Below are 24,954 nucleotides of genomic sequence, written 5' to 3' on the forward strand. Positions count from 1 at the left end.
TTATCACTCTGAGCAGCACTACAGCTGGAGAGGCTGGTTTTTCATATAGTCTTTATTTATAAATACCTCCAAGTCTTTTCTTCCTTGTGTTAAAAATAGAAGCAACAGCACAGCTATAAAACCTTGTGCAAAATGCTTAGGATGTTTCCTTTGAGCTGTTGAGAGAGAAGGAATCTGAAGGGGGGAGGGGTGGCTCTGATGTTGCTTTCTTGGAAAGCTGCTGCAGCTGAACTTCGCTGCTCTGCGGACACGGGGCAGCCTGGAGACACAGCTTCCATGGCCAGGGAAGGGGACGAAGGTCTTAGGCAAGCAAGTTGTTTACACTCAAGGGAAAGAAACAATGTGAAAATGTGTCTCTGCTCTGAAAAACGGCCATGGAAAAACAGCCTCCGGGGCTGCATGTGGTTATCATCACCCAGGGCCTCTAGATCCTGTTTCCTCGCTCACAACTAAAGCTGTTAGTTTCTGACTGCTGCTCCAGCGGTCCCCAGCTCAGAGAGCTGAGTGAGTCCCTTCCAGGATCCACGTAGTCCCGGGCCCTGTTGCAGCAGACCTCCCCCCGATCCACAAGTCCCAAAGTGTTCTAAACTCTTCCACGGCTTTAGTCCACCCAGGGAGTTAATTTCAATCAGATCCCTCCCCTAGATAAGGGCTTCCCCGGGGGCAGCCCGGGGGAGAGGGTAGCCCTCAGTACTCCATCCTTTTCTTACCCATGCCCGTCATTGATGGGATGGACGGAGAGCACAAGCTTTTTCCACCAGCGCTGTGTTTTCATGCCTCCTCTGGTCTCTATCCCCCTTTTCTGCTCTCGCTTATTAAGCTAATAGTGGTGATTGGAGCAGGCTTTGATTAGGGGCAGTGCTAATTGCCCACTCACTAAGCTTTTTGCTGCCTATCCTTGGGTAATTGTTCCTGGCTATTTAAATGATCATTATCTTTTACTATCACCTGCTGAGCTCTGTTTGAACTCCGGGCTGGCAGGTGGGACAGTGACAGGTGATGCCACTGTGTGCTCTTTGCTCACCCACTCCTCTGAATGCAAGCTGCCCCTGCACAGAGCTGTAGATGCTGAGTTGCACTGCACCACGTCAAGCCCACGCACCAAGCAGAGACCACCCACCAGGCAGAAACTCCTCTGCTGCTGCTCTGCTCGATGAGCTGGGGATCCCCCAGAAGGGGCTGGCAATGCCCTGCATGCATCCTTACCCTGTGCCAGGGGTTACCCTTCACTTCAGCAAGAGGCAGAGCTGGCCCTGCCACACCAATCCTGCGCAGTCCAATTGCTCTGAGGATTAAATCACTTGCTTAATGGTTAAATCACCCTCCCAAGCCATTGTGCCTGGGGAGCTGGTTCCCCCACAGGGCTGCGACCCTGCTATAGGGCTTCTGTCTCCCTTCCCAGGCTCCCTTCCTATGGCTCTTCCTCCCTTGCAGCTAGGAACAACATGGAAAGCTGGTGTTATGAGCCATCTGAAGGGACAGAGTCAGCTGCTAAGATGGATGAAGGGACACAGATGCTTCAGGACACCAGACACTAAAGGGCAGACAGACATCCTGTCCTTAAAATACTCTGGCTTCCAGCAGGAATTTATAGGGGTGCCATGAGATGGTGGGAGAGCAGACGGAAAGGCAGCCCGAGGAGGTCTTTCTCCCCAGCTCTGCTGTGTGCAGGCAGGGGCAGATGTGCTATATTGGGTTGTCCTGAAAGACCCACCAACAGCTGCAGCATCATGTGCTCCAGGGCTTCCTCTGACCAGCCTCTCCTCCCCTCTGCCCAGAAGGGCAATGAAGCTGCTATCTGGTTATTTTTGCCAAAACTCAAATTCTTGTTTTCCTCCTCAGGATGGTTTGAAATAATGGCTGGCTGCTGGTAAAGGCTTAGTGTGACCTTTCCAGCAACAAGAGCTGAAATGCCCTGCTTGGCAAGAGCAGCTCAGTGCCCATTTATAAACCTCTATTGTCCCTGTTCTCTCTTCTTTTCAGCCTTAATGTCAATGTTACCTAGAAACAGCCCTTTACTCTTACCCGGGACCAACTGGCAGGCTGGGAACTTCACGGGCGGCTTTTTCTCCCCCATGAAATCTGTACTGTGACTGCAAACTAGTTCATGGGGACCAGTTGTCCTGGATGGTGCTGGCAGCCTACAGCCCCCTCACTGCTCAGAGCCTTGGTGCATCTGGGCTGGTCCGGGGGCAAAGCAGGACAGTAGCACCCAGGGGAGAGAAGAAGGTTCCCAAGCCGACCAGGACGCCAAATGGGCTATCTTCAGCTGTGAGAGCCCAGGAAAAAAAAAATTCTCTCCTGCTTCCAGAGGCTGTAGTCCCCCTGTGAGCCAGTCCCTCGCTGCAGCCTGGCCTGACAGCACATCTCCAGCCATCCTGCCCACATTTGTTACACCCTGATGGTGTAGGGTTCAGTCGGTTGTTAATGAAAAAAGCTGCTGATCAGGCAAGCAAGGATTAGTGATAAATACCACTCACTGTATATGCACATCTCCTCCAGCCCTCCTCCAGCCCAAGGTTCCCAAAGCCTTGCCAGGTCTGGGACCCATTTAATGGGGACTGTAGAAAAAATCTGCCGGTGAATGCTTCCACAGCAGAAAGCAAAATGGCATTTCCCCACGCTGGTTTGCTGTGTTTGTACACCGTCCTGCATGTCCCCCAGCTTCGGTGTACAATATCATGCCTGTTTTTGGACTCACTGTGTTTTCCTCTGCCTGCTCCAGCAGAGCAGCTGTAACTTTTCAAACTGCAGTTGCTTCATACTTCTGACCTCTGTGAGGGGATGTGTACACAGCAGTACTCCAGGGGGCTGGTGGGATGTGGCCCAGCTTTTTGTCCAGCTTTCTGGCTGGCTTAGCCACCTCCATCTGTTTAGGGAGAAGTAAAGGTAACACAGAGACATTCACAGATCTGGTCTGGAGAGAGGAGGAACACAAGGGGACCAGCCCACAATCTCTGCTCGTTGTTTTTCTTTATTCCTGCAGTCTGTCTGCTTGTAAAAGCTGGGAGTAGCTGCCCTGGATGCTGCCCTGGGCCCTCCAGGTGCCCTTGATGGATCTCTCCAGCCTCCTAGGAGAGCACGTCCACAGCCACGTGCATGAAGCAGTTAAAAGGCTGAGACAGGACCCACAGTATCCAAGGCAGAGGCAGGGGTTTAGCAAATCATTTCTGAGCAGGGCTGTGGAAGGATCCCACTGGAGCAGGTTGTGTAGCAGCTCATGGCAACAGCATCGCTCGTGCTATGCCATCCCCCCATGCTCATTTCTCCCCCTGTCTCCATGCATCCCCCTTGCCTCCATCTGGTCTTTACAATCCAGCAGTTCCGCGACATCCCGGGGGGGCCCTGCGCCCTTCCCCGCCCCTGCGCTTGCTGTCTCCATGCTGGGGCTTTGCAGAGTGACAGGAATGAATTTGCCTTCCCCGCCCCCAGTTCCCAGATCTGAACCATCAGATGTGCTTCAGCAACGATTTGCTTTGTGCTTGGCTTCCTAGAGCCATTTTGCGGTACTGCACAGGAGGAATTTTCTTTCTCATCTCATGTGCTCAGCTCCCTGAATAAACCTGGCTGGAGAAATACTGTAGGCAGGGTTTTAAATGCAGCGGAAGAAAAATATTGGATTTCCCTTAATGCATTTTTAATGGTTATGGCTGTACAAAATATTTATAATGGGCTGCTTTCGCGGGGGGTGGTGGTGGGGGCGGGGGGGGACGTTCTGTGGAGACAGCAGCTGGGAGGGGGGCAGAGCAGACAGTATCAGGCAGGCAGGGAGGGACGGGCAGCCCCATTGCTGCCAAGGGCAGAGGAGAGGTTGCCCTACCCCGGCCAGCCTCCAGCCCCAATCCCAAACCTTTAGCAAGAAGTTGACATGAAAACAAGGGATTTTGGTGCTGGCTGTGCCCTGCTCCCCAGCATATAGGTTGCAGCTGTCCTGTGGAGAATTAGCATTTAAGGGTAATGAGGGGTGGGGGTGATGGTTGGTGGCACCGAGGTCTGGGTTTGACACCCAGTGAGAGCCTTTCGGGGCTGCTGGGGCTTGGGGTGGGCTCTGGCCAGCATTAACAACCTGCTCTTCTCTTTGCCCCCCCCCCCGGCATCCCCCCCAGAAGCTGCTGACGGCAACTCGACCCTGGGCGGTGGGACAGGCACCATGGGGCTGAGCGCCCGCTATGGCCCCCAGTTCACCCTGCAGCACGTCCCCGATTACCGGCAGAATGTCTACATCCCCGGCAGCACCGCCACCCTCACCAACGCTGCTGGCAAGCGTGATGCCAAAAGCGCTGCCTCCTCAGGAGGCAACAAGAAGAAATCTGGGAAGAAGGAGAAGAAGTAGAGAAGAAGAAGGAGACCTTAGAGCTACAGGGCAGCCGGCTCCAGCACTCCCTCAAACCACAGCCCAGGCCGGAGGACGAATGTGAACTTTTTTTGTGATTCAAAAAGTAGGAAACGCTGCGAATGTATCTCATCATCATCAGAGCTAGGAGCAGCGTCTTGCTGCTGTTAGATCTCATGATGAAAACCAATCCAGAAGCTAAACCGAATGCAAACAAGTGCCCTGTGAATACTTGCTAATATTTTATACAACCCCTCGGGAATTAGAATATGCAAGGGTGGAAGGCCTTCTGCCACGTCTGTGGATCCAGTTTGCTTCCAGATAGTCTGAGAAAGGCACAAGGATTGTGCACGGCTTTGCCCAGTGTAAATAATTTTAACGTGGATCTTTTAATTTATAGACCTTCAATCATTTATTGGAAAGGAAAAGGAAGTTCCTAGGTTAGAGCCCATGCTCCAGATCTTTGCTCTTAAACTTTCCATTAGTAAAATTCACCCCCAGTTAATGTTAGCGATGGGTTTGTTGCTGAGAAGTTGTAGGGAGTGCTTCAGTTCCTGCTTACCTGTTACCTGAAAAAAAAAAAAAAAGTGTTATGTTGCATGAGTCAAAGGGAATATGGCAAAGCTGCATCCTAAACTTTTTTTTTCTTTCAAATGTGTAACTACCGATGGCCTGATATATGAGACAAAAAAACCCATCTGATGTCTGAGAGGTAAGGAATTCAATGAGGAGCATGCCAAGGTGTGCGACAGCTGCCCCAGTGGTTCTAGGGGTCTCCGAAGAGCAGACACATCTCATCCCTTCTTTGCAGTAAATATTTATATGTACAGTCAATGTTCTTCTGGAATTAAAGCTAAGAGAATCTTGCTCCCCTGCTGCCAGGCAACCATCTAGCCAAGTCCCCACCAAGGGGACCAGGGGACAATACTTCACGTTTCTGCACACTGTGTCTGCATGCACGTCTTTCACCTCACACCTGCACTAGCACAGTTAGGACCCAGAGCAGTCCTCGCATGCCCATGCAGCGTGGTGTGAATGCGCTGGCAGCTGCCCAAGCCTCTGTGCTGGGGCTGCCTTGGGTGGGGGGTGGGGTGGGTTGGGATTAGTCAAGCAGGATGGGGAAACTCATTACTTCTTATTTGGGGTGTAGACCCCCAAATAAAGGGGTTATTTGGGGTGTAGACTCCAAATAAGGGGGTTATTTGTGGTCTTACCCAAAGAGGTGAGATCCACGGAGCTGCCCATGTGTGGCTTTGGTGCAGAATTGGTGATTGAGTAAGTGATGTTTGGTTTGATTGTGTCTGGGGACCAGACCTGGAGAAGGGATTCAAGAGCTGGGGGATGTGTGGGTGGGTGCGCGGGGTGATGCTGCAAAGCCTGGGAGCTGGGGAACAAGGAGGGGGTGTCACATGGGACCACACTGGGCCAGCCTGGAGGAGGTGATGCTCCTGCTGGCTTTGGGCTGTCCGCACGGATGGAATTGAAGGATGAGGAATATTTTTTCCCACACACCCACCACCCTTGCACCAGGCTGGCTTCCCAACCAAAACAGGTCTGAGCCCCATCGAGGAGTCGGAGTCGGAGCTGTGTGTAGCCAGAATGAGGAGAGGGGCTGTGGGGTGGCCAGGAAGGGGCCATGCAGGGTTTCCCAGGGGATGTGTGTTGTTTTTTCCTTTTTTAATCACTAACACATAACTCACCCGAGCAGATCCAGCCCTCTCAGCTAGGCCCCAGCATGGCAGCAGTCACCCCATCGCTGCCCCCTCCCCAAACCCTGGGCAGCAGGAGCATCTGCCGTGTTTCATCTGGATCCAGCCACCTCTGGCGCTGGCTGCACTGGGAGCGGTTCCCACCCTGTCCCCCGCAGCTGCCACCTGCCCCCCTCTAGAAATGCTGTAGCTGAATCATAGTCTTTATATTTCTTTTTAATCTGCAATCTGAGGTAGCGTAGTGAGTGTCGTGTACTTAGTGGCGTGTTATTTTTAATCTTGGTAACTAACTTGTGGACACCAGTATTTTCAATTTTCTCTGTATCTTCTTTCCATGTGGTCTGTGCTCCAAGTGTACGTGAAATGAAACACGTTTGCCCTTTCAATGTGTCTAATATTGAATTATACTTATATATTATATATATGCTTATATCCTTCTTATACCCATATAGACCAATGTCGATGTGTTACACGCAAGTTTTATACTCTAATATTTATATTGCTTTTTTTCTTTGGGAAAAAAAATAATAAAATGGTTTCTTCTGAATAAATGGTATTTATTCCAATGGGAAGAAGAAGGCACGGATGGGGCCTGCCCATCCTGGTGCTGCTGCTGTGCTGAGGCTGGTGGCAGGGGTGGTTCAGCCCCAGCCTAGCTGCAGCAGTGGGGATGCTCTTGGGGCACCCCCATCCTTGGGTCCCCCAGGCCTTTGGGCAGAGGGTGCAGTGGCTGTGGGTGGCACCAGTGGGCTCCCAGCTGCATTTCTGGGGAAGGGCAGGGCAGACCCTTGTACACCCCACCGAGGGGACTGTGGTGGCCACGGCTACATCCCCTTCCCCAGACCTGGGGGACTGAATTGCCCTTCCCCATCACCGGCAGGGATCCAGTCACCCTTCCCCATTACCAGCCGGGATCCACTCTCCCTTCTCCAACCCTGAGGTGATTCGCCTTTTGTGGTGCCTGGGCTCCCTTTTCGGTGCTGGGGGAGGAGCAGATAGGGGGATGTGTCAGATACTGTGCCCGGGGACCCCAGCCAGGACAAGCCCCGACCCCTCCCTGCGGCGGGGGGCCAGGACAGGCTGGGGAGAAACATCCCGTGGCTCAGAGTGTCGCAACTGCAGAGGGAAAATGAGATGCTGCTGCTGCCCAGATGTGAGGGGGGGGGGGGGGTGGAGGAAGTGGGGGCAGGGCAGCCCTGGGAGACAGACAGACACACAGCCCGGGGGGGACGAGGTGATGTGCTGAGAACGCCTTTCCCGCAGCCCATGGCACCACGCTCCCCACCAGCCCCTTGCCGTGACAGCCCCCTGGGATTTTTCCCCCCGATACAGCCGGCTCCTCTCCCAGCCTCACACTCCCGAGTGGAAGCGAGAGGTGTTTCACCATCCCGTCCCTTCCTGCTCCATAAATCCACTTCCTGACACTTTGATTTATTCTATTACTTTTTTTAACAGCTTAAGCCCAGCGTGCAAAGATGGAATAAAAATTGCCTTTTGCCGGCTGAAACCTTGTGACTGCGGGGGGATGACGGGGTGACTGCAGGGGGGTGTGTGTGTGGGGGAGTGGGGGAGGATGCCTGCCCTTTGCCGGCCCCGCCGGGGGCTCGGGGGCTGCCAAGAGCTCATCCATCGTGATAAGGAGCAAGGCCAGCCCTCAGCCAGTGCCGGGGCTGCAGGAGACCAGGCAAAAGAGGATGCGGTGGGGTTTCGCCCTTTGCGCAGCCTGTGTGACCTGGCGGTGGCCTTGGCAATGCAATGGCATGAGCTGCTTGGAGCCTGCTCGGTCGGTCTGTCCTCCCCCGGGGCAGAGCCCTTGCCCCAGCCGGGCTGGGGGCTGGGGGCTGGAAAAGCTCGGCCCCGCGGAGCTGACAGTAGCTGTGGCCAAGGCCTGAAATCATGGAGCCGAGGAGAGCAGGGAGGGGGAGGCAGGGGAAGGAAAGGGATGCCAGGTGGGATGAAGGCAAACTGGGCAGACGGGGGGATGCTGTGGGCACCACTGTCGTGCCACAGTGTGGCTGGCCCAGCATGGGGAGGGGTATTTTTGGCACCCTCTCCCCATGAACGGGCAGCAATGCTAAGCCAAACCACCCAGGGCTTTGCTGGGGGGGCTGGGAGCAGGAATGGGACTGGGGACAGCCGTGTTGGGGCATGTCCTCCTTGCAGGGGACAAAGACATGGGTGGCATGGCGCCAGGCACATCCTGCTGGCCAAGGTGTGGAAGCCACTGCTGGTTTCAGGCTGGGAAACAGAAACTCATCCTGGGGACCTCCCCACCTCTCCCACAGGGCTCACAACACATGGGGTTTTGGTGGAGCCTTCCTGGGTGAACCCCAAGCAACACAGCCCTGCTGACACAGGGAAGGGAAAGCAGTTGGTAAAGCCATGCCATGAAAGAGGGAAAGGGCCCCCCTGTGCCACCCTGGCGTCACAGGGCTTTGGGGAGCAGTGCCCACTGCTCACCCCAGTGGCAGCTGTGTGACAGGTCCCCAGGGTGTGGAGAGGTGCCAGGGCTGGTGGGGTGGGGTTCCTGCCATCCTCCCCCTCACCTCTGGACAGGGCACAGCCAGGGGTGTCCCTGCGAGCTGCAATGGGGCAACAACAGGGCTTGGACCCCCCTCCCCAGAGATAAATAGAGAAGGAGGGTCCTTGCACTGCAGAAGGAGATGGGACAGGTGCCAGGGTGGGAAGGAGGGCTGCCAGACAGGAGGAGGTGAAGAGGAAGAGGCAGACAAAGCTGCTTTGTGTGGGGCAGCATCCGGAGGGCGGGGAAAAGGTGACCATGGGGAAGGGGCCTGTGGGTGCCAGATAGGGAAGTGGCTGGGTTGGCTCCCTCTGATCCCATGGATCCCAAAGCAGAATGCGTAAGATAGTCCACCGGGGTGCAGGAAGAAAATACTTTTTGTACTGTTAATAAATAAAATAACCCGGGACTACCATCCCCCCTTTTAAAATAGTGGGGTTTTAATCTCTACCCTATTATTTTTAAATTTCTGTTTTAGTTTGTGGTTTACAGTGTACATATTAGCCCAGCAGTACATGCAGGTTATTTATACACCAATAAATGTAGCGGGGGGCTGTGTGTGTGCAATCAAAAAATCTGGAGCCCACTGCTCTACGTGATGCTGGTGGGTGCCTCATGTTGTCAGAAACCAGCTATCCTCGCCCACCGCTGCAGCACCCCGGGGCGATGCAGCACTTCTCCCTGCTGAAGCTCATGAGGTCTCTGCTGACCCCTGCAGAGCTTTGGGATGTGCCCACCCCCTAAGTATCAGCCCCATGGCTTCTCCGAGGCTGCCCCAGCCTGGCTTTCCTGCATCCCCCTGGTCTCTCTGGTTGGGCCAAGTGCCAATTTTAGACAATTATTTTATCCTGCCTCTTTTTTTCCCATTTTCACAGGACAATAATACAGGCCTCCCACTCCCCAGTTAGCAACTTGTCATTGATGAGCTTATAAGAAGTCTGCTAAAAAAAACCCCCAAACCAAAGCCCCTGAAATTTGACACAAACTAGGGCAATAATCAGGTCTCTGCCCTCATTTTTAAATTATCCCAGCAGTCCCCTGTGTGTCCATGCCTGTGGGGACCAGCTCCTGAAAGCTCCATGGAGTCAGTGCTGGTGGCTGGCCCCATCCCACACCTGCTGCAGCAACAGGGACACCTTGAAGAGGAAAAGGGGCTGGGTAAGAGGCAGAGATATTTTGACACACAGAACTGGTTGATGGCCATGTCCCCCCAAGACCATGCCCATGGGGGGGATGGGGAAGGCAGGGAGGAGGACTGAGGAGGGGGAGGAGGTACTGGCGGCAGCTTGCTGTAGCAGGAGAGGCTGGAGCAGCTCCAGGGGATACACAGGACCCCCTTGGTGATGTCCCACCACCATCTTTCTAAACCATGGCAGCAGGGAGTGGAGCAGAGGCTGCTCCCTAGCACAGGCAGAAGGTAAAGGCAGTGCTGCCTAGGGCAGGGGGGATGGAGCTGACCACAGAGGGATTCAGATGCCCATGGGGTACCTACCATGAGATGCCAGCAGGACTCTAAGCTGCTGCAACGCGCACTTGGCCCCAGGATGAGGAACACAGCCAGGGCTTGGCTGTCCATGCACAAGGGATGCAGGCTTTCACCCTTGGCTCCAGCCCCATGCACAGATCCAGTTGCAAGGATGAATTCCTCCTGTACCCCCAAAACAAGGCTACCAGCACGTGGCAAAGCATTTGTCCCTCCAAGGTGGCCATCTGGGAGAAACTGTCCTTCATCCCAGCAGAGCAGCGGGGAACACAGGCTGGCCGATTTCTGGCTCGGTTGACCTCTAAATTCAGCTGGTGGCCTGGCTGGTGCTACTCACATGACAGCAAGGGCAGGAGGACCCCTCCATGGGGGTCACCTGGACAGACACTGCTGTAACAGAGCTGACACACATGTATGTACACCTTTGGGGACAAGAAAGGCTCAAGCGGTGTGACCAGGGCTCTGCTTACTGTTTTATCCCTGGGAAATATCCATCACAGTATTTGGACAGTGAGAGGGGCTCCTGTCCTTGCCAGATCCCCCAACTACCTGGCTTTCAGGCTGGGTGACATTTGGGCAGGGGGGACACCTCCACCCCCGAGCCCACTCCATGCCTGGGCTCTCAGACCAGGTTTGCCAATGTGAATTTGCTGTGGCGAGAACAGGACTTCCAGCCACCTCCTGGGATGTGGTGGCAGCACCCAGCCCACTGCAGGCAACCGCAGTGCTGCTCCAGCTGCCCACCCCAGCCTGGATGAGGCCCCTGTGGCTCAGCGCCACAAGGCTCCAGGTTTGTCTCTGCACCAGCAGAGTTATGATATGGAAGCAAGACCATGTTTTCATACCAAAAAGAGTGTTTATTTCTCCATCTTTTGTACTTACAAACTGTCATGATAACACAGTGCTACCAGAGCACAACTTGCCCACAACTGCAAAGACATGAAAAAAGTCTTTATATTAAGGGAACTGTGACAGGAAAATAAAAGCTCTCAGGTAAGGCGTCAGGCTGGCCCAGGTGCAGCTCACGCATCCCAATTTCTCTTTCAATCCTGCAGCTTTCCAGGGCTGCTAAATGCTGCCACAGGCATTTGGCTGTACAAAGGCAACTCCTACCTGCACTTACCAGACTGGCAGAGCCCGCCACCACCCTGACATGGGGGTGGCACAGCTCTTGGCCCCTCAAGGAGCACTCTGATGCCCCAGGCAGAGTGACCGTTGGCTTAATTATCCTACCTGCCCTTTTTCACTTCCTCATCCCTTCCTGGTTCTAATGGGCTCCTGGTTAGCCAGGTTTGAGTGTGGGGAGTCCCTGGACCACAACCAGCACCATCCTGCCCAACCAGCTGCTCAAGGCTGAACTGGGGCAACTCTTCTCCCCTCTACAATCAGCGTTTTTCTCTTTCAGGCACAAACCTCATGTATGCAGGCATGCACCTACCTCTTCCCCAGGGCCCATCTGCAGCCGCTTGCTCGCTGTTATTCTCTCCGATTCATGCACCACCGAGTTTGCATGCTGGAGCCGAGCACCTGGGATAGCAGTGAGATAATAGACACGAAGTGCATCTGAAGCAGTGAGCAGGCATTGTGCCCTGCACAAAGAGCTCTGCCGTGCGCAGCTGCTGCCATGATGGGACTGGTGGCCGTGCCACACAGGGCTGCCGGGCTGACCTGGCACAGGAGAACACACTCTCTTAAGCAAGCCCAGCTTTGTATTAGTGCTTCAACCTGTGATGTGATAACAGGCCCCAGGAACTCCTGAAGTGCTACAAAAAGTAGAATTGTATTATTATTGAACATAAAAGTGCATTAAAACTAAAAGCTGCAAAGCCTTGGTGTGACCCCAGGAGGGACAGTGCTCCCAGTAGTGCTCAGGCAGGCACAAGCTCTCACAGGAAGCCCTGTGCTGGGTCACCCCAGCCATACTGAAAGGTCCCCAGACCCTGCTGCACTGCCAGTGCTGGCTTGCCCCTCCCTGGGTGGCTCTCTCAGACCAGAGAGTGCCAACCTGCCTTCTCTCCAAGAGCATTCCCAGCCACTCTGTTTCTTTCTCTACACTCCTGGTACCCCAGCTCGTACCTGGGCTGGGATCAGCTGGCCTCCTCCTCCTGCAGGGAAGTGACAGCAGCCAAGCTGCATGCTGGTCCCAGATGATGCTGGGCTGTTATGGATCACTCCATGACTTCAACATTACAAGTATGTTAAATTAGAACAAGAAAACAACTCAATGCCTGGAATGCATGAGCTGGGGCAGAGCCATCCCCACTGTAAACTATTGCACCAAGAGCCAGCACCCTGCAAGACAAGACCCTGGGTCCCTGCTTTGGCACCCCAGCACTGATCCACGTGCAGGGAGGGCTGTGGTTTTACTCTGTCCCTGCCTTTCTGCCCAGTCTGCTCCAGCACGAGAACTGCAGATGATGTTGTTCCCTTTGGTTGAAGCCTTTGACCCTTCAGTTGTCTCCAGGGACAGACTAAAGATCAGACAGGACAGCTAAAACAACACAAAATGGCACAAACAGCCCCAAGAGCAAGAAGGAAAATAAATTATCCTTCATAGCCATGCACAGATCCCAGAATGAAACTTTACTTACTGAAAGCTTTTGCAGGTCCAGCAGTGCTCTGCCTTTATCCAGGGGCAATGTCTAGCTCGAGCAGCTGATGAACACCACCGTCTCCTCAATGATGCCTCCATCTCTTGTCATTTCGCAGGCTTTGCTGGTTTTGCTTGGTTCTGAAAACAAGGCATTGTTAAAAACGGGGGAAAAGCACCTTCAGGCCACCTCTGGTACAGACCACCTTCTTCTGTGGCAGTGGCCACAGCTGGCTGAGCTGGAGGAGCTACCTGACCTCAGGATACTGGGGAATTGAGAAGTTCCCACCATGAGGTCACGGGCTGCAAAATGCACCACATTAAGGGTTCAGGCAACCACCTCTCTTCCCCCCTTCCTGAGAGAGCAGGCGTAGCTCCTGACAGGCAACACCATGACCCGGCTGGGACTCCAGGCCTCAGGACACCCCTCCTTAGGAGGCCCCTGCACAGCCCGTGGGAGAGGACAGCGGCAGTGTAAGGGAGGATAATGCCTGCCAGGCTCTTGCGGGGTTGTGCTGGCAGAGAACTTGAGCCCCCCAAATCCCCCCATGCTCTGCACTTTGGCCTTATACCTTTACGCCCGGCATTGCCTTCCAGATGCAGCCAAACACTGGTGTCCCAGTAACAAGGCTCAGGGAGCAACTACCCTTAAGAAGCCTTTATAGCTTAAAGCCCAAGCTCATCCAGCTCATGACGTTACACTCAAGACACCATCCCTGAATTAGAGCAGCTGCAGAGCACCGGCCGGCACTAGGGCACTCAGTGCAAGAGGGCACAGGATGAGCGTGGCCGGCTGAGCACCACCACCAGCACAGCCACAGGCAGGCACCGGCACAGCCACGCAGCACTGCCTGCACAAGCTCCTGCCTTCAGTGTCTCACAAAATGTATTTTTACGATTGGGAGGGGATAGCAGAAGGGAGGAGACCTGCTCAGGAATATAAAGTAGCAGCTGAATTACCGCCCAGACACTGCAGGCATGAGAAATTAACTCTTTCAGGACTGAAAATCTTTCATGTTGTCACCCTAGCTCCTGAAATACCAAGGGCAGACAAAGGAAACTGTGCAAAGGAGAGAAGTTGTAGGCTCCTGCACAGGATTTACAAGACTTTTGCAAACCCTGCTGAATAGCCAGCACAAACCCAGCACCCCTCTCTCACTCTCTCACCCCCAAAACTGCCCCTCACCTCTCCTTGCTGCATCTGCCTTTCCCTGCCCCACTCCCCAGACACAGCCCCACACAGAGTCCCTTTGACCAGCAGCGCAGCAGGCAGGAGCCATCACTTCTGGGTCTTTCCTCCACCCGCCCAAACCAGAAAATGAAGAGAAACGTGGGCTGTGCGCAGGAGACAGCTAGGGCAGCACTTCTGCCCTGTGCACAGCGGGTCTGATGCAGACAGATCACGCACAGAGCCTGGCTGGGAAGGGACTGACTCCAAACCCAGACATCGACCATCTCCCTTCCCCTTCCAGGTCTGCTGGCAGGGCGGGCATTTTTTGGTGCTGGACCCTGATGTGTGGACACTGTGTGGGTGCTGCTGGTGGGTCAGCGCCTCCGGGTGGTCTCAGGTTGCTGCTGCTGGGTTGCATGAGAACTGCCCTCCCATCTCTGTCCTGCAGTGAGTGGGGATGAAGCATTTGGTTTGCTCAGACAACACAGGGAGCATTCAGAGCTGCCAGGCTTTGTGCACTGATCCCCTCGGGGCTACAGCAGAAAGCAGGGGGGGTGAGAGATGTCCCCCCAGCTGCCAGCTGGACTGTAGTGTAGCTAGAGAGAGCTGAAAGAAAGCAGGAGTCTGTACTCAATGCACCGCTTGTCCTCTGTTCTCTGCAAACCCTCCTTTGATCCAGCAGCCCCTTCTCCCCAGGCGCTCGCCCTGCACCCAGGTTCTCCCACATCCCCCAAGCCCTCCCCCGAGCCCCAGCCCGCAGCAGCAGTTTCTCACTCCTCTGGGCAGAGCCATCCTCCTCCTGCAGCCCGGCTCTCCCCCAGACCAAACCCCTTCACAGCACAGCATGAACCCAGGAGACTGCTCCCTCCCTCCACCTCTGCAGGTTCCAAGAACTCCCTCATGCCCCCGCTGACACTCTCTCATCTTTTTCAACCAGTGAATTTTCTCACATCCTCCCACCTTTTTCATCCATAAATGTATTCAGCTGCTTTTTTTAACCCATATAAACCATAAGCATCTGTAACATCCTGTAAAGAGGAGGGCTGTGAAACTACAGCTTGGCATTTAAGCCTGCCCCTCCCAGCTTCATTCAAGCTCTCACAGAAGAGACACAAACATCTCCAGTTTATAATTTCATATGCCTCCTCCATGTTCCTTTTCTGAATTAAGCAGCTCCATGTCTATCCGGTTACCCTTGCTCCCTCCCTCTGCAACCTTACCTAGCTCATGGTGGCCCTCCTCAGGCAGGGGAGCCAGAACTGCAGGCAGCGCAGCACATTTAAAACAAAAGAAGCCACCGCAGTAGTTGCTTTTCCCTCTTCTTCCTTTCCCAGGGACTTCTAGATCTCAGAGGGAGCTTTTGGGTTTTAACTTCAGCCACGGACACCCCACACATCCCATGTTTCACTCCAACAGACAGCTCAGAGAATCTCCATGGATGTTAAAAGGAAAAGGCACACAGGGTAAGACAGCCGCTTCGAGATGCTGTAAGCCACCAAGCATCCAGTAAGGTCCCTCTGCAGCCCCTTCACAGTTAGTCTTTTGTTTTTGACTACCGAAATATTGTCAGAAATACTCCTATTACTCACAGTTTTCCTGATGTACCTTTCCCCCTGCCTTTTAGGCTGTTAAAATAATGGGTTAGCAGTTTGGTAGGAACCTCCCCTCTCATCCCACAGGAGCTTAGCTTCCTTAAGAGACTGCAAGAGACCCCTTTGGAAATCAAGGTGGGCTTTATCAAATGGCTTCTTATGCCATCGTCATCATCAGCAGGACAAATGGAAAACTCCAGAGCTACTGAACATTAATAGTATTTTGAGCAATGAGGACTTCTGGCTTGACCAAGGGATCTTTGGCCTGGAAACCCATGCCCAAATATACTACTTCTGGTCATTCCCAGCAGATCTGATTTGAGATTGCAGTGGCTTTACAGAAAACTGGCAAAACATTTGAGGAAGACTCAGAAATTACTGCCTCCTCCCATGATACACAGATTTTTTGCCCTGGCATGATTGCACCGACTGGCAAAAACTTCAACCTGCCCTGCTTTCCTGGCTCAGTTTGGGTTAGTACTACCTGGGCTAAAGGTGACCATCATCTTCTGTCCCACAAACCAGGCAACAGCCTGAGCAATGGGACAAGAGGTAACATGTCTGCTCTGTGCACCACAGCTTCATCCTGTCTGAGAAAGAAGAGTCCCCTTGCATCCAGCCTGGCTCAGCCCTTGCTCTCCTTTAGATGCCTGGTCAGCAGTGTAATTTGTGATTCATTTTCTGCCTTAACTTGCTGTGTGGTGGGGAGCAGATGGCATACATATGACATCGAGGTGACAGAAAAGGACACTAGTTGAATTACTTCAACCACAAACCAATTCTGAATCATGTGGCTGAAGCTCTGAGGGTAGGACAAGCACTGAGCCAGACTGGAGAAGGACACTGAGCTATTGTGTACGTGCCCTGCTGTGGTCCGCACGCCTTCCTCAATGAGCTGGCTGCAGCACTCCCCTTTTGCTGACCTCGCTCCCCCACAACGGGTCCTTTAAGCTATTAAGCAGAAGCCCAGCGGCTTTTCCCATTCCTTTACAGTCTAGGGATGGAGCTGCTCAAGGCTGAATAGACACAGCTGCCTGGGCAGGACAGGAGTCAGAGCTCAGAGCTGACAAGGCTCACATGCTGAGCTCCTGTCTTCCTTGGCAGCCGTGACGAGGGATGGAGAAATGGCCTGACAACTGGTGATGGAGAAAGACAATATGTCCCATTGGGAGAGCTCCTGGGGACCACAAAGCATCAGACAGGAGGTTCATGGGGAGGAGGACTTGGAGAAGCACCAGCTCCAGCAGGACCCTCCACAAACGCACATACTCAGGGCACGATGTGGCAATGCCAAAGCCAGCACAGGCTTGGGACCTGGTGTGGGTTAACCCCAGTGGGCAGCTCAGCCCCCTCCACAGCTGCTTGCTCACTCCCCCCAGCAGGAAGGGGGGCAGAACTAGAAGGGTAAGGGTTGAGACAAAGGCAGTTTAACAGGTAAAGCAACAGCTGAGTGTGCAAGCAAAGCAAAATAAGGAATTAGTTCACCACTTTCCACCAGCAGGCAGGTGTGTTCAGCCATTTAGTGGCTGGTCGTGTTTAGCTGCCCACTGGGGTTAAATCACAACAGGACCACACAGACACCACACTGCACTGAAATCAGCTTCTGAAAAGAGCAAAAAGGGGGAAGACCCAGAGGGTAGGGCAATGAAATCCCACAGTAACAGGCAGAGTTCAGGCTCATGTGCCTGGTAAATAGACCCCGCTCCCCAGCTCCTACCCCTGTGAGTGTGGCATAAGGGCAGCCCTCTTGGCCCTTACACCCTGTAGGCACTGAGCCAGGGCTGCTTGTTTTTGCAGGTGTGGAAAGGGAAATCCTCCCCCTCCAAGGGAAGCTGGGTCTGAAATAGCTGCAAAGGCAGCGAGAGTCCTCTTTGGGTTTTGATTACAGCAGGAGAGCTTCCTACGATCAGAGCACACAGTGGTCCTCTGGGAAAGGGCCAGAGGGGTGAAACCAAATCAGGGGGATGTCAATGGGACACAGGACATGTTGTCACCAACAGCCGAGGTGGCGTATGGGAGCATGCTGCATGTAGGTCATACGTACCTACAGGTTTTGGGCTGCAGCCGCTCACAGCCATGGTCCCATTACCAGTGGAGGACCGTGGGCACCCTGTGTGTCCAACAGCACCAAGACATGTCTGCCACGCAGACACCAAGCAAGGGGCAGCAAGGCTATGCTAAGCACGCATTAGCCTTGGACCCTACTGAAGCCAAAAGGCAGAAGAGTCTGTTAAAGTACTTTAAGTCCCTGCCCTTCTCTGCATGTAAAAGATGAACAAACATCCCACTGCTACCGTAGGCTGCTGGAACGAGTTGGAGGTTTCTCTCCACACTTCTCCTGACCTTCCTCCTCATATATGTGAAACAGAAAAGTTGTAGTTTGGTCTCTTTTACATCTCTACTCTCGTTTCCTTTTTCCAAATGCTTGGCTGAGAGATCTTCCTCCCCCACTCTTCTGGTCTGGTCACTGGCTCACGGCCACTTCTGTGGCACAGATCTAGCACCATGTGTCCTCACTCCCACTTTGACTCCTGTTTTTCTTTGCTTTCTTTTCCACCGTGAGTATATCACATCTCCTCTGCACAGAATCTCCCATGCAGGGACCACTTTCAACAGTGCATAAGCTGCTCTAACATTTCTTTACACTGCTCGCCTCAAACCCTGTCATTTCTGAACCTGTTTCCAAGCTGTCTCCTTTTCCAAACCCTCTTGATCTCTCTACTTGTGCCTAACATGGCACAAGTCCCTTCTTTCTATCTTTTCTTATAGCTGCTGGCACTGGGGGTATCTCCATATATCCCCCAATCACCTCGATTCTTTCAAGCTCTTTGGAAGCCTTTCTCGCAGAAGTGTAACAGTCCCGTCTTGATGACACTCGTGAATGTAAAAGGTATGAGTCTGCTTCCTCAGCCTGGAAGAAGACTTTAGTAGGGCCTGTAGCGACAGGACAAGGGGTAATGGTTTTTAAACTAAAAGAAGGTAGATTCAGACTAGATAGAAGTTTTTTATGATGAGGGTGGTGAAACATGGAACAGGTTGTCCAGAGAGGTGGTAGATGCCCCATCCCTGGAAACACTGAAGGTCAGGTCAGACAGGGCTCTGGGCAACTTAACCTAGTTGAAGATATCCCTGCTCATTGCAGGGGGTTTGGATTAGACGCGCCTTTAAAGGTCCCTTCCAACCCAAACCATTATATGACTATAATTCTACGGAAAAGTCTGGCATCCTGGTCCACATCCCTGGGCAGAAGAACAGACGATGGCAGGTGGGAGTGCACAGCAAAAGGTGCTGTGTAAGCCAGCACAAATGGAGGACTGGAAAAGCTATTTTGAATATGGATTAAAAGAATGTAACATGTCAGCAACTGCAGCAATACCAGCTGGGTATGTGAACCATGCCATGGTTTCCTTGACAGCTGAGAGGAAGGAACAAACACCAAGTACAAGTAGTAGGCACCATCTTTCTCCTTCCCTTACCAGCCCCAGAGCTCCCTGTGGGAAGAGGTGCAGAAGTGGCCCAGCCTGGTGAGCAGCACCTACCCTGCCACACTCCCCAGCTCCAGTGGGACAGGCTGCTGGACTGCAAAGCTTCCTGTAAAACATCCATCGCTCCAGCCCCACTAGCCACCTGCAAAGAAAACACAGGACCCTGTGACACTGACGTGGCAGGAACAGGGAACGGAGCCCTGCATCTGGACTCCTTCACAGTGGCTCTGTGAGCAGCAGCCTCACACCCTGCTCTGCCACAGATGGATCAGGGAAAGAGACAATAAATATTCCATGTCCTGTTCCTCCATGTCTCAGGTATGGGGTAAAATCCAGCAGATCTTCACTCTGTATATACTTCGAGAGAATGTCTGTGTGCCCCATGGGTATGATGGGGGTGGGAAGGCATCCACCTCCCCCGCTCTGAATGGAAGGGAACGGATTAGGACCCAGACTGCCTGGCAACACGTTCCTCTTGGGGAGGAGGGTGGGGGATGGCTCTGCCAGGATTTTTTGGGCATGCTGTCTAAAGCCTTTTGCTTCTTTAGAGATCCCAGCTGTTGGGTTTTTTGCTGCTAATGGAGGCTTCTCCAGCTCCTCTGCTGATCTCCCCCAGGGTCTTCTCCTTCTCTGCTTGGCTCAATGGCTCAGTTGTCTCCTTGCACCTCTCCAATGAGCATCCCCCCAGGCTGCTAATGCCACCCTGCCCTCTAATCTCCCTTTCACTCCCGTGATGTTGCTCAGGCCGCTAAGGAGATTAGCCTGGCCTCAGCTACTCGCCCTCCTTAGCAACAGGGGTGTCACCCCCCTCAGGGAGCCATGTGCAGCGGTGACACATGGGCTGCCACCCCCCCCCCCCCGCCCCCCCCCGTGGCAGTGCAGCTTTGATGCCCTCTCCTGTCCAGCCACAGACCCAGAGGAGGTGCCCGAGCCACAGCACAGGATGAGATGTGCTTGGGATCGGGCACTGGTAGGACATTCCACCCCCGCCTCCCAAGCTGGGAATCTGGGACACCGCACCCATCCTTGCCAATCGTCCCCTCTCAGTGTGGGATTCTCCCAAGCTTGAAAACAAGAGAGGCAGGACACCCAGGCAGGAGTCTGAGCTCCCCTGCACCCCATCCCCGTCCCTGCCCCGCCCCCTCCCCCGGCACAGCCCTGTGCTCGTTCATCACTGAAGCAGATTTTAAAACGCCATTAACCCCCCAGCCCACAACAAACTGCACGTTCCCGCTGCCTCTGCGGAGCCGGAACGGGGGGAGGGGGGGGCCGCAGGCCCAGCGCACTCACCGCAGCCTCCCAGCGGCGCGGCACCGAGGGGGTTAACGCCGGGCGCTCGGGCTCGCCGCAGGTCGCCGTTCCCGTGACAACGGCTCCCGGAGAAACCCGGAGCTGCGCAATCCCGTTAAACCTCTGCGACAGGCTGCGCGTGCCGCCCGCACAGGCTGCCACCTGCCGGCAACACCAGCGCCCCAGCCCGGCGAGCGGGGGGGAGCTGGGCCGTGAGATTTGGCTACCAGGCCCGGGCTTGGGGCTAGTGAAGGGGGCTGTAAGGACGGAGGGTGCAGGTATACACCCCACAAGTCACCAGAGCCTTGGGGAGCTCCTAGGAGGGCCACAGCACTGGGACTTTGGCTGGCAGAGATGCTCCTCGGAGCAAACCACTCCAAATTCACCTGTGGGGGCTCTCAGTTTCCAGAGCAGGTTTGAGTGACAGCAGTAAGCCACTGGCATCTCTTAGGGCTTTCTAGTTTCTTACCCTTACCCATCCACTTGTGCCAAGCCCAAGTGGAGGGTCTGCACTGCTCCAAAGGGTCTCTGAGGACGAGACAGGGTGGTGGCCCAATGGGAACATCAGACTGAACTCAGCCCAAGCCAGACAAAGGGACAGGAAGGCTGAGGAAGGGTGCTGTGACACTGATGGTTAGGGTCCCTGCTTCACCTCTGTGCTTCAGTTACTGCCCCTCCAGCTTTAGCGTACTCAAGGATTTCTAAAAACCCTTTGTACTTTACCTGATTTGAAAAGTTTGGGCTTTTCCCTTTCCATGCTTCCACTGCTGCTTGCAATAGGAAAGGGCATCTGGAGAAGGTAAGTAGGAAGTTAGGGAGGTGTTACACATTTAAGGTGATGCTCCTGATGTCAGAGCTCAACAAATGCATTCCTGCTGTGGGTAAGCAAAGCAGTACTGGGTTTAGTCAGGTCTCACACAAAAGGCTCTGTGGGTGCTGGGCAAACAGGGCGCTCATACTCAGGAGACCCTAAGCAGTTACTGCTCCTCGCGTGGGAAGTGGTCCAGGAGAGAACAGACACTATCCCTTGAGGGGAAGCTCACACAACAGCACAGAAACAACCCATTCCCACGTGCCTGTTGCTGGGGCTCAGTGACCTTAGATGAGAGAACACAGTGTCCAGGCTTGCTATAATAAAGCTTATTATACAATATATAATATCTCTCTCTCACAATACGTAAACCTTATTATGCAATAAGGCTCCTACATCTGAAGCTGATTACAGGACTGCGCAGCCACAGGTATTTATTTGTTGGGTCTCCCCCCAAGCTGTACCTTAAGTTGCTCCCCTGCGCTCCTGGGTTCAGAGGTGCAGCCTTTCCTTCCATTTGCAAGTGCTGCTGAGTCATTTGTATCCTGGGAAAGCGCCTCTCTGCTGGGGGAAGGATGGGGCCGGAAGCAAGCAGGGGGCAAACAGTGCCACTTTCATCCTGCCTCATCGTCTAACTCCATCACCAGGTACAGGAGGGAAAACAGACACAGTGACTCACAGCAGCAGGAGCCCTGGAAACCCTGGCATCTGCAGGAGCCAGGGGAACCCAAAGGGGCTGTGGATGAAAGCTGACACAGAAAGAAAATACTCTTTTTGAGCTACAATTGCTGGCACAGCTGCTGGCCAGACCCCCTTCTGAAAACTGAAACATGCCAGCAAGGGGATGGAAATCATTAACTTGTTCATTTGTGTGATTTAACCATTTCCACGATTTAACTGTTTCCACCTCCCCCTGCCCCTTGAACAAGCTCAGATTTCTTAAGATTTCCAACACCCCAATGCTGCAGTGCCTGAGGCTCCCCCAGAGCAGCAGGCAGGGGTTGAGAGAGCCACTAACAGAAGACAGGGCTCCATCTCCTCTCTTTACATGCTTTTAAAGGCAGAAGCCATAACATATACATTTTCTGCAGGAGTACATGTCTGGGAAGGAAGCCAAACAGCACCCAAGAGAAACCCAGAGCAGTTTGATGCTCCTTTCAAAGCACAGAGGCTCAGGAAGCCATGGCCTCAGAACAGAACGGGAAAAAAAACCCCAAGTCTTGCAAATAAAGCAGTTGGCTGAAAACTACAGGATAGTCTAGGAATGATGATGAAGCAGGGTGGGGACCTCTGTCAGGAGGAGCTGGGACACAACCCTACTAGACACTGAGCATGCATTTAGTGGGCTGGCTAGTTTTGCTGTGGCAAGCCAAGCCATTGGGGTTCTGGGACTCAGCTATAGCAACAGTGTGGGTCTGCAGCCTTATCTGTGCGTGCTCTGGATCAGGACCACCTTGTCAGAGGCAGCAAAGCAGTGGGAGGGAGGAATAGGAGAGCTTGCAAAGCATCTCACTGCGGGAGTTCAAGCTGCCAGGAGGAGGGGGAGTGTTTCAGGAAACCCAGAGAGGCAGGAAATCAAGAGAGAGGGACAGTAATTGAGTCCGTATGTTGGAAGGGAAGAATGCATCTGGTAGCGGGGAGCAAGCTAAGGGAGAAAAAAGTCCATGCAGAGGGGACGGTACAGGGCACTCGCAGAGTCACATTAACCTCCTGGACCACACAGAAGGCTGAATTCAGACTAATCACAAATGCTGAGACAGGTCACTTGTCACTTCTGTAAGCTTTCAGGTCTGTGTCTACAGCAGCTACAGGTTCAGGAAGCTTCCAACCTTAAACTCATTAACATCTTAATGTAACAGGTAACATTGCAAAAAGGTGAAGGAAATAGCTGTTTTATTACAAAGTGACAGGGTTAGATCTACATCCATGTCCCTGAGCATGCACGGAGCTAGAAAGGAAAGTGGACAACAGTAACATCAGAACATGGTTTTGCCATTCATTGGGCAGCGTCAGGAGGGATGCCAGGTCAGCTCTTCTCCCAGAAAGCTGGACAGCTTTGGTGCAGGAGTACCTGCTATTGTAGGATTCACTCACTTTGAGGTAAGGGTACACAGATGGGGTGATGAATGAGCAACCTGAGTCCGCACAGTCATCGCTAGGCTAGCCCACAGAGGCTGTCCCACTGGTTTAGGGACGCCCAGGTTCCAGCTACAGCACTGGGAAAGCTCATAAGACTGTTTATGGCCTCTCCTCCTCCCCCCTTTGAAAACACATTTGTAAAGAAATCTGAAACGTATGTGGTTGCAATAGAGGAGCCTAACACCAGACACCTGCATTTGGGAAGGGGGAGTAGAGCTCTGACACTACACCGAAAACAAGGCCTCCCAAGAAAACAAGGGAGGAGACAGAATGCAGGACTACCGCACTGAATGGCCATACAGGGTTTTGCTGTGTTGTGCAATTTGCTGCATTTTATATAGGCAAAAAGCCTCTTAAGAAGGCCCTTAGGTTCGGCAATGTTCTCTGTACCTTAGTAGGCTTTGCCTATCACTGAAGATATGACTTGTCCAACACCTAAGTTTAAAGCTCTGTAGGCAAACCTGCTAATTGCTGCTCTCAGGACTTACCCCCTCAGTAAAGAAGAGAGTAGTTTGCACTCCCGTTGTCCTAAGCCTCCACCCCTGTCCCACTCATGTTGTCCCTGTCCCTGTCTACCTGTCCCACTCATGTTGTCCCAAGCCTCCACCCCTGGGAATCCAGCTGCAGAGCATTTCTTTCTTCACCTGTAGCTCTCCACACACATTATTAGTAGAGCTTTGCATCTAGTCCAAACCTTCTGCTGTCCCAAACACCCAATTGTACCTCAGGCCTGCATTCATGTCTACCAGTTCTTCCCGCTGCTGTCACTCCTGTTGTTTCTTCTCTGCCTCCTCTTTCATGAGCTTTGCATGGCATATCATCTGTATCATGCTGCTTCTGATTCTCTGTGACAGCTCACTGCAGAACAGGAGGAACAGCTGCTTAGGGGCTGCAGTATGGTTGGGTAGGGGAAAAAAAAAAACACACAAAAGCAGTTAACAACCCTCTTTGGAAGAGGAGTAAGAAAATGGCACATCTGGGCAATGAAGGGAACACCTCAGAAGTAAGAGGAGAAAAGCCCATCTTGCTCACCAGGAACCTGTTTCTAAAGTTACTCAGTTCTATGAAGATGCTATCAACAGCTAGTTACTGGGGGTCAAACAGAAAGTACAGTATAGAGGTCCTCTGTGTCTGAGTACATCATTTGCAACTTCTCATATTGTGTCTTGGCATCCTTAACAAAGCTGTGAAACCCCGAAGTCAAGGACCATAAACCAAACATCAGGCAGAAAACATCAGAATAAGCAACAAACCAGAGTACGCAACATTCAGCCTCATCTGTGCTTCCTCTTTACTCAAAGGTTTCAGCAGTAGCACAGATGCCACTGTCACCAGACCATGATGCTGACATGAACCCAGCCTAATCTGCTCAGCATTTGGGTGACACTTACACCTCCTACGCCAAAGGCAAAATGAAGGAATATGCAGCTGGCAAAGAAGCATCATCTTGCTTATGCTCCACCTCACAGGCAAGATGGCAGCCTCATGGCACACATCTGTAAGCACCTCCTGCAAAAGCAATTTCATGGTATAGCCCCAGCTGCTCAAAGCCCATCACAACACTGAAACACCCAGCACCTCAGAGTGCCCTTGGCAGGCACACAGAACTCCCAGCAAACCACCAACCTTGAATCAGTCCAGAAACCCCAGCAATACAGTCAGGTAACTCACTTTTAGACAACTGAACAGAGCAGCAATCCCTTTGGCCAAAGTTGTCAAGGAGGCTCAGAATGACAGGGATCCCCTGCTGACGACAAACAGCATCCCTGCAGCACTGCAAGAACCCCCCACAGCTGCAGAGGAACACTCTGTGGTCTGCACCACAACAGA

General features: G+C 53.2%; 2 protein-coding genes across 14 annotated transcripts in view; one reads left to right on the forward strand and one right to left on the reverse strand.

Annotated features, from left to right (window-relative positions):
- The window catches only part of LOC308068594 (protocadherin gamma-A4-like), a 70,277-nt gene extending 63,684 nt beyond the window's left edge, over window positions 1–6,593 (forward strand). For 11 of the 12 annotated variants that reach the window (XM_080399463.1, XM_080399468.1, XM_080399469.1 and 8 more), the window contains exon 4: window positions 4,107–6,593. In XM_080399463.1, coding sequence (XP_080255589.1) covers window positions 4,107–4,333 — 227 coding nt within the window. In that variant the 3' untranslated portion in view covers window positions 4,334–6,593. The remainder of the gene's footprint in view (window positions 1–4,106) is intronic. The other variant, XM_080399459.1, reaches the window with a different exon arrangement.
- LOC308068616 (uncharacterized protein) overlaps window positions 5,945–24,954 on the reverse strand; it is a 38,401-nt gene continuing 19,391 nt past the window's right edge. The window contains exons 2-4 of one of the 2 annotated variants that reach the window (XM_080399516.1): window positions 20,898–20,964; window positions 18,939–19,026; window positions 5,945–12,777 (exon numbers count right to left, since the gene is read on the reverse strand). In XM_080399516.1, coding sequence (XP_080255642.1) covers window positions 12,689–12,777; window positions 18,939–19,026; window positions 20,898–20,964 — 244 coding nt within the window. In that variant the 3' untranslated portion in view covers window positions 5,945–12,688. The other variant, XR_013930023.1, reaches the window with a different exon arrangement.

Source organism: Falco punctatus, assembly GCF_963210335.1.
Source record: "Falco punctatus genome assembly, chromosome: 8".
NCBI classification, from domain to species: Eukaryota; Metazoa; Chordata; class Aves; order Falconiformes; family Falconidae; genus Falco; species Falco punctatus.